We start from the raw sequence: 10,000 nt of genomic DNA, 5'->3' as shown, positions 1-10,000 counted from the left end.
CCACCGCAAAAAAGAATAACATTTGACCACTTTGTATATTGCCTATGCAATTCAGTACATTTTACAGTTTTGTTTTACTATGATCATGGCCCCTCTCCGACATGTCTTATATGATTACGCGCCCTTTCATCTCACTGCTCCATGTCAACAGTTGGCCCTGTCCTTCGTGCATGAATATGGATTACAGTAGGCACTTCCTAAACATGTGAGATTCATATAGGCCTCACCGGAGTCAGACAGAAATCACTTCTGATTTGGCCAATTTTTTTGTCTCTAAAATGGTGCAATCCAAGCCTGTAGCTGGGAATATGGCTGGAGGTACTCTCTGTTACATGTAAGTGCACATATGTGAGACACACACACAAATACACACACACACACACACACACACATATATATATATATATATATATATATATACATGCTGTGGGCTTGCTGGATCAATCAAACCCACTATATATATATATATATATACCTCCTCACACATATGCATATATACACTCACACATATGCACCGAGGCACACACAGGCTGGTAGTTAGGCCAGGGGTAGTATGGGTGGGGCTGTCTGTCAGCCCAGTCCAGATGTGAGATCTAGAGGTGCCAGAGAGAGAGAGAGAGAGTTGCAGAGAGACCATGAGAGGGACACAGAGAGAGAGAGAGAGAGCTCCTGGCTGTTGGCCTACAACCACAAGCCTTCACGAGCCAAGGCCCACGGCGTCCAGCACAAAGCAGCCTTTTCAGGGGCCTGCAACCCCCCCCCCCCCCCCCCCCCCCCCGCCCCCTACTCACCCAGCCACCCCCAGCCTCTACCCTCTCCACCCCCAAGACTCGGCCAGGGTCCTGTCACCTCATAGACCTGCAGAACAACAACAGCTCAGCTGCAGCCTTTCCACTCCAATTGGTCCAAGCCTTCCCTGTGCAGTGGGAGGTGAGCCACGAAAAGACCCAGAGCTCTGGAAGTAGAAAGCCTGAGTGTGTGTGTGTGTGTGTGTGTGTGTGTGTGTGTGTGTGTGTGTGTGTGTGTGTGTGTGTGTGTGTGTGTGTGTGTGTGTGTGTGTGCAATGGAATGAATGTCACTCTTCAGGATTTGGATGTTAACTTTGTGAGTCTGTCCCTTCCAATACATTTCACATTCCTCTATAAACAGCCATTAGCTTGATGCTAATATCCGAACTGACAGTTTAAACTCTATGTATTCTTTGTTGACCCAGAGAATACATACATTTAGTTGTAAAGCATGCCTGTTACATTCCCGTTACTTCTATGATGCCACTCACACTATATTCCAGGAACAAAGGGTTTCAGAATGGCCTATATCACTAAGTAAACAACATATGCCACACCAACGTTTTATGAGGTGAAGCAAGAAATAGGTGCTATGCAATTATAGGGCCTTGTGAATTGTTTTGTTGCTCTCTAACAACAGTGGCAATTTTGTGTGTCACCTGAAGGTACTCAGCAGTTTGACCTCCGTGTCCCACATGTGAACCTGAGAACTCTCTGAAGACTGCGCTGAACTGCGCCACACCCGAACACTCACAGCTGAACAACAACACGCCAAATAGCACCTGATTGGGCTCTCTCTCACCTTGTTTTGGCCCAAGGCACTTTTACAAGGTCGAACAGAGATGAAAGTAGAAGGAGAGAGAGAGAGGGAGGAAAAAATAGAGAGGGTGCTTTCAGGAGAGAGGTGCTTACAGAATACACTGAGGGGAAAGAGGCATAGAGAGCAAGCAAGAGACAGAGAGAGAGAGCGAAATGGTAGGAGAAGAGGAGTAGAAAGAGAGAGATATAGAGGTTTCTTTGAGCTCAGCGATTAGCGCTGGGGTGGAATTAAGTCGTCTTGCCCAGACAGGACCTATAGTGGGTGCCTGTAAAGGCAGGCAAGCAAGCAGACAGGCAGGCAGGCAGGCAAGGTACTGAAGTTAACAGGGCAGGCTCAAAACAGAGTGGGACACACTTAGTGTTTTTGCCTTAATCACTCGGAGACAACACATCGTCGGCCCTCGCATACCGTCTGCTCTCCAAAAGGGCCACTCTGCTTTTTACCTGCCCTCCGGCAGGCCAGGCATAGCCGCTGGCTGACCCAAGAGAGGAGGGAGAGAGGAGACAGTGGAGAGAGAGGGAGACAAGAGAGGTGAAGGAGAAAGAGAGAGAGGAGAGGGAGGGGGATACAGAGGCTAACAAGGGTTGGGGCTGTTGCTGTCCAGCAGACTGTGGGACATGAAGAGAAACACTACTGCCCTTGTGTGTTGGATGAAGAACGAAAGTTTGTGTATGTGTGTATGTGTGTATGTGAGATGGGGAGCCTGGGGGGTCTTGAGTGTGTATATGAACTGTGTGAGACATTCAAATGAGAGTTTGAATTTGTGTGAGACAGAGTGTGTATGTGTGTATGAGAGGTGGGTGTGTATGTGTGTATGAGAGGTGGTTGTGTATGTGTGTATGAGAGAAGGGGAGGGTGGGGGGTCTTCAGTGTGTATATGTACTGTGTGAGATATTTGTTTATGTGAACTGTTTGTCATTATTTTTCCGTCTCTGAGAGCATTTCAACAGTTTACACAACACAAAGGGTACACATATACACACAAACACACACACACTATACACACACATGCAAAGTTTTTCTGTTTGCTATGCCAAACAATGTGAGATTAATGTCTTTTTATCCCAAATGAAACAAATCAGGCATTGTGTTGGCAAATCAATTTGACGACAGCAAACCACACTGTCTACATGACTGAGAAAATCTAAATAAATATATAAGTCGTCCTCAAAACCCTCTCACTTGCCAACCTTTCCCAGCATGTAATCATTGAGACAGAGGAATGACGGTTCCTAACGGAGTGTCACGACTATCCCATTGTACAGGGAGGAATACATTCACTATGCAGCGTCTGCCATTTGCAATACAATGTCCGAGAGAGAGCCCTCAGCTATTGTACAGATGCAGAGATGTAACATTATATTATAATACGCAGAGCTGACGCGCTGCAATGGAATACAGGGTGTGTGGGAACAACAGCCTGACTCACAGGATGCATCTAGTAACACACACACACACACACACACACGCAGGTGCAGAGATGCACAGGCTTCAATGAGCGTATAATACACACACACTCACATACACACACACACACACACACACACACACACACACACACACACACACTGTCTCAACACTTGTCACCTGCACTCTGTTCAATGACAATAAATTGAATATACAGTTTGTGGCATGTATGTAGTATGTAACTTATGTAGTATGTTGTAGTATGCAAATACATTTATTGTTAAAGATTTTACATCTTGTTGAAATTGTGTGTGTGTGTGTGTGTGTGTGTGTGTGTGTGTGTGTGTGTGTGTGTGTGTGTGTGTGCGCGCGCACACTGAGTGTGGCAGCCCGATGAGGGATGCTCTTCACCCTGGAGAGTCATACATGTATCTCCTGTCAGCTGCATTTCTGCACATTTTCAATTAGAGCAGCATATGAGCACGCTCCTCCACAGATGCTTTTATTGGCCAGCACAGCTATTTGAGTTCATTGCTACATGTAACGCCAGCAGGCAGGCCTTCTCATAGGGAGTGGTGGGCTTACTCAGGGTAAGACTCTCACTGACTATCAGAAACAAAACACTGATGAATCCAATGACCAGATTGATATGTCTGACTATAAGTTATAGTGGAGAGGAAATGTGGATGTTCAGAAAAATGTATAGTAATAAATGATTGAAGACGTGCTATGGAAATGTGTTTAAATGACAGAAAATGCCCAGTTTCTCTCTAAATCCCTTTTTGAGGACAAATCTTTAATTGTGAGTTTGCATGCTATTGCTGCATTGAAGAGATGAAACAAGAGTTTATTAGCATTTTTCTTTTCTTTTATAGAGACTTTTATACTGTGTCTGTCCGCGTGCTAGGCGAATTGGAGTTTTCACAGTGTTGCGCACGAATATGCTGGGAAGGCCGTCTGGATGAGAAGAGGGATAGATGCACTTGTAATCGATCTCACGTTTTCATTTCCCCCTTCGGGCCCATAATGGCGACTCCCAGACCTTCATGCAGTCTGTGTTTGTTTGCTCTGAAACATTTAACACGTCTGTTGGATGTGTTTGGGAGAGACAGATGGGCAGCGGAGCTTTTTACACTTTTGGGACGATTCCACTGGAACTTTTGTGAAGTTCTGAAAAATGACTTAACCAAATATTGCAAAATATGCCCTGGGTGTGCTCTCTCTTTTTCCTCTTTTTCATTATAACCACCCCCACACCCCCTTTTCCCCTCCGTCTCAGCCTCTTTATCACCCTCTCTTTCATATTGGGGCAGTTTTATCTTAAGTCGGGGCCCCCAGAACTCCTCTCTACGGTTTCACACACAATGCTTGTGTTGACATTCCAGAGCACCAGGCCTTGCACAAACAGCCATGGCCTCACAGATGGCAAACAAGACAGGGAACGTGGGATAAGACCCCTAACACACAGGAAGAGAACGGGACGAGAGGAGAAGAGAATAGAAGAGGGGGGAAGGGATCAAGATGAATTATGAGAAGACGAGAAGACGTAGAACTGTGTGGAGCAGAGTTCATCTCCCTTTAAAGAGTAAGGAGGCCATTTCTTTCTTTTTTTTTTTTTTTTTTAACAGAATTGGGGGGGTTTTTTCTCTCTAATATAACAATCTGCTCACCGTGCCTAACCATAAATTCCACCAGGCCAACAGTCCATTTACGTAAGAAAAGAAAGAGACTTCACTTGTTTCCACTTGATGTGAAAATACACACTTCCATTATGACAACACCGCTCAGGTGTGTGATTCTTCAGCCTGGCTTTTCTCTCGATTAAAGCATTTCTGCATCCAACGTGCATAGGCCTGCGGCTGAGGAAAGCTGCCCGCGGTTGCCAAAGACAAAGACAAACAAGACAAACAAGACTTTGTTAGTCCTTTGCCCATCTACTTTTTTCCCTCTTGACTTAATGATGGGTTTGTGTTGTTGCGGGTTTGAACTCTATTAAGAAAAATGAAGAGGTTTGCACTTTTCCAGAACGAAAGAGGGGAGGGGAGGGGGGGGGGGGGGACTTCTTGCTCTAAGCACTGTGAAGAGCTCAGGAGAGTTCCGGGGACATGATGGTACACGCCGCTAAGAGAGGCGCCAAACTTACCGCACAGAATGTCCCAGGGGGGTCTGCACCCAAGCAACCCGCCAGTCTGAGGATGAGCAGAATGTCTTTACTGTCCAACTGAGCTTCTTGGGATCTGACTGATTGCTTTCTTTTTATGAAAACAACACTCAAACTGCTGGCATGTACACACATACAGCCACACAAACACATGTGTACCGTAATACACATCCATACACAGACACAGACATACAAAAAAACACATCTTTGAGAATTAAATTGTTATCCATTTTTTTGTTGAAGAAAACATGTCAAGCTGATGCATGTTATCAATCACCCACGTAGGCTGCTAAATTAAATCTGAACTGATAGATCAGCAAATCAATGAGAAAATTAGATAAGCTTTCCAATCGAGGAGGCCAAGCTACCAATCAGCAACAGATTGCATCTAATTGAGTTTAACCAACTTGTTTTTTTTTTCAATCATATATAAAACTGCAATTAGGTATAGTGGGACACCATACCAAGCTTCACATTCATTTGGTTCATTCAGGATGAGCCTTTATGATTCAATGCTTGCTCAGAGACATGCATCCACAGATATATCAAAAAGATCTGCAGGATTTCACAGCTTTGCCTTGGGGAGATTCCACTAACGATGTGCTTTCTCTCACACACATGCATTTTTCAGTTCAAAGCTAAAAGTACATATTCCCCTTTGCATTTTTTTTTTGTGCTTAGTGCACGCTTTTGGCAAACTATTTTGGCATTAAACAGATTTAAATTTTCCAATCTTCATAATAAAAGAGTACTTGAGATCAGTTGTGTATTAACATCTACCAGTATGCTTATGTGTTTTTTTATTGTGTGTGTGTCGTTTGTGTGTGTGTATGTGTGTCATGTGTGGGTGTTTGGCACACTCATCCTGAACTACCCACATTCACACTCTCCTGCTAATGTAGTTGGCTCAATGAAGCAGCCGACTCTCGATAGTATCTCATATTTGTAGAGTGCCCACCTTACTACGTGTGCATGCGTGCCACTGACTGGGTTTCCTATCCTGAAGACTCCAGCAGTGAGTCACACACTCTCTCACACACACACTCACACACACACAACTCCAAAGCATTGCATTGGGCATTTGCACCACATATTAACATGTAGAACATTGGCTACAAAACGTTTCTCATCAGGCATCAAAAAGTCCTCATTAGGCAAACGTTCAGGCTTGACTACGATGTTCATTGCAAATACTGTATTTAAGCTTTTATGCGATTGTAATAGATTGCTAAAAAAAAACGAACACACATTTAGGTCATTTGTTTTCCAACTTTATTTTTTTGCAAATGCATCAGCAACACTTGCAAGGTACAATCTCAAATGACTTGATCCAGCAGACGAACAGAACACTTTAATATGACTTTAATACTTTTCCATTTTTGCGTTTTGACGTACAAATGTTGCATTTTCTTTTCGGAGTGAAAATTACAACAAACTACTTGTCAACTCTAAAAGGATCTAAGTGTAGTCACAGAATGGTTGTGGGTCTTTGTGAAATAGTTTTTTTTCTCTGTCACATATAAATATCCAGCATTTCTCAGTTCAAAATGCAACAACAGCAAGAGCAAAATAGCTGGATAAAAAACAATCAGCATCTTCTACAAAAGACATGGGATTAGCAGTCTATAAAAATGTACGTTATTTCAAATTGAACTTATTATTCACATTCGTATATGTAAAAAACATAGGAAACCAGGATCTTTCAAATATCCTCTAAAAAGCTTTTTTGTTCTGTTACCTCCACTGAAAGATCATTTTAAATTACAATAAACATAATGAATCAATTATCATTACCCTTGCTATTGTCATCATTAATATTATTATTTATTATTCTGATTTTTATTTAATTTTGATTCATTTTTTAAAACATAAGTCAATAAATTAACATGCTACTTCTTTCCCTGATGGCCAAAACTCCTCTGATTTATCTTGTAAGTACTCTGTGTGGTGTGTGTGTGTGTGTGTGTGTGTGTGTGTGTGTGTGTGTGTGTGTGTGTGTGTGTGTGTGTGTGTGTGTGTTTGTTTGTTTGTGTTTATGTGTGTGTGTGTGTGTGTGTGTGTGTGTGTGTGTGTGTGTGTGTGTGTGTGTGTGTGTGTGTGTGTGTGTGAGTGTGTGTGTGTGACATTGAGGAAGAAAAAAGTGTATAAGAAGTTAGCTGAGCAGATATGTAACCTAAGAAACGCCACACCTGTCTGAAGAGGGAGGGGGGAGGGGTGCTCTGGAGTCCATACAAAAAATAATTCACTGTAAATATATAATATATATTTATACATATTTGAATATATTTACAAATATACCCAGCACTATATACCGTGTATTACTTTTTTCCATAATAACTGTGTGGGCTTACCAAAAGACGATAAAAAAACTGAACATTATTACAAAATAAACAAGAGGCAGTGTCATACTCTTCTAAACCTCTTTTTCTCTGTTAGTTTTACCTGTCCACTTTCACACGAGTCCTATTTCTACCGTTTCTCTGTTTAGTCCCTTTGATTTGTTTTCTTTTTTTTTTTGTTCTCCTCGGTTCGCCATGGTCCTTCTTCGCTCTCCCAGTGGAGCAGGGAGTCTTGGAATGCCAGCCAACGGAATGGAATGATGGTAGGGGAAAAAAAAGTAAAATTCCAACGACAAACAAACAAACAAACAAACAAACAAACAAACAAACAAAAAATAAAAGGAAAAAAGAAAGGGCGAGAGGTGGAGCTTAGCAAACAGCCTCTCTTTCAGTCAGTGATGTAAAACATCAGGCTGATCCCTGTCCTCTCCTTGAAGAGCTTGGTCACGAAAAAGTTTATGTCTGTGTGTGTGTTTGTGTGTGCATGTGCATGTGCGTGTACGTGTATGTGTGTGTGTGTGTGTGTGTCTTGTGTGGTTTTCTCAAGCACGCTTTAGTTCAGGGTCCAACAGCAGCACTGTCCCCTCCTCAAAACTCCATAGTCCAGTAAGAGTCAACGTGGGTGAAATGAGGAGAGAGCAGCAAGAGTGTGTGTGTGGATGTATGTCAATGTGTGTATGTGTGTGTGTGTGTGTGTGTGTGTGTGTGTGTGTGTGTGTGTGTGTGTGTGTGTGTGTGTGTGTGTGTGTGTGTGTGTGTGTGTGTGTGTGTATGTTTGCATGTGAGATTTGCCCACACTGTATGCACATTCATATGAAGCGATTACGGAATACAAGAGGTATTGTCAAGTGAAAACATCATGGCCGGGTGGAGGCACAGCACTTATTGGCTTGTGTTGAAATGAGGGAGGTGGTGGTGGTGCTGGTGCTGGTAGGGGTGGTGTTGTCGGGGGGTTGGGGTTGGGATTTGTCGGGGTGGTGCCCCATGGAGCTTGCGCTTCAAGTTCCAGCCCACAGGGGAAGCTTGTGTGTGTGTCTCTGAGGCACGTGGCCGTGCCGTTCCCCCCCCCCCCCCCCCCCCCCCCCCGCCCCGGCTGTCATTTCCTCCTGCAGGGGGCGCCCTCATGTCTTGGAGCTGATGTGCTGGTACTTGGGCAGGCAGGGCTCATCCGGCAGCGGGTCGTGGGAGAAGACCGAGTCGTCCCCGGACGAGCAGGAGCTGTGTGTGTCTGGGAAGCTGGGCGAGTACTGCTCGGGAGGAGCGCGCAGGTCCAGATACTCCTGTGGAGAGAGAGAGAGAGAGAGAGAGAGAGAGAGAGAGAGAGAGAGAGAGAGAGAGAGAGAGAAAGAGAGAGAGATGTCAAAAAAGATTTAAACATAATCTGAAAAAAAACACTTTAGCAATGAAAGACTTGTCTTCAACATTGGAACTAAACGTAGGAGTCAAATTATGCACCCACTGTAGAGTGACCTGTGTTAAAATGATTTCCAAAAATACAGTGTTAAAGAAGCCAAAGCCAGAGAGTTAAATTTACGAGTTAAAGAGTTATTTGGGGAATTTACACTGCTTATTCACACAGACTCTGCAGAAGGGGACCATATGGCATCTAAATGGTGTTAAACTCCATTCTATTACAGTTACTGTCGTCAGTATTTTTTAATTTTTTCAAAGACATCCAGACGTCCAAAATAGATTCCCTCTGTCTCTCCTCTCACAGGGAACACATTGAAGCGGTTTGGGGCCGAGAGACAGTATGAGAGGCTCCCCTTTCGGCTGATGACCTGCGGTGGAAAGATTCCTGATGCTTCACCCGATCCATGCCTCATCGACCGTTATTTGTGCAAATGTTTTTACACGGATCCGATTTTAAAGGCACCCGATTTTAAAGGCACGGCACATTCCAGGATGGTTCTCATGGAGTCGTGCAGTGAGGAGATGGCGTCCGCTGTGACGTTCTGGGCTAATTCTAGAACCCAACGGAACTCAGAGAGTGGTCTGGTCAGACTGTCTGTCATGCTGAAGAAGGTATTAGTTCTACATGTGCAAGCAGAGGTGTGTGTGTGGTGGTGGTGGTTCCTGAAGTCTGTCATGCAAGTCATGCAAGTGTTGGAATTGTTTTCTAATTTGCTGGATGTAAATGATATCGGTTCAAAACATGTGGGTCCCTCATTATCACCGTGGCAACAAAGCTACCTGAACAGTCACACTTTTGAGTTGAACTGAGGAACCAGTGTTCGGGTTCTGATGTCATTTTCAGTTGAGACAAAACAAATGCGCTGATTTAATCCTGTCTCTCTGAGATGAGCTTTAAAAAGTATTTTCTTTTCTTTTGCCTTTCCAATTTAGATTTCTTTTTGTTTCAGTTTTTCCCTTTCATGGCCGTCAGTGAAGTATTTTGCGAGGAGGGGAAGGGGTGAGTGTTTGGTTTCGGAGCTCCTGGGCTCAACACAGCCTGGCTCGCATTACTGAGAGGAGCTGCACATCT

General features: G+C 43.9%; 1 protein-coding gene across 6 annotated transcripts in view; it reads right to left on the bottom strand.

The window, feature by feature from the left end:
* Positions 1-8,226: 8,226 nt before the first annotated feature.
* Positions 8,227-10,000, bottom strand: part of fgfr2 (fibroblast growth factor receptor 2) — a 51,748-nt gene continuing 49,974 nt past the window's right edge. For 4 of the 6 annotated variants that reach the window (XM_042066698.1, XM_042066699.1, XM_042066696.1 and 1 more), the window contains exon 18: positions 8,227-8,795. In XM_042066698.1, coding sequence (XP_041922632.1) covers positions 8,637-8,795 — 159 coding nt within the window. In that variant the 3' untranslated portion in view covers positions 8,227-8,636. The remainder of the gene's footprint in view (positions 8,796-10,000) is intronic. The other 2 variants (XM_042066702.1, XM_042066703.1) reach the window with 1 other exon arrangement.

Source organism: Alosa sapidissima, chromosome 16 (genome assembly GCF_018492685.1).
Source record: "Alosa sapidissima isolate fAloSap1 chromosome 16, fAloSap1.pri, whole genome shotgun sequence".
NCBI lineage: Eukaryota > Metazoa > Chordata > Actinopteri > Clupeiformes > Clupeidae > Alosa > Alosa sapidissima.
Note: the sequence above shows the minus strand (reverse complement) of the source record. Positions and strands in the feature narration are given on the sequence as shown.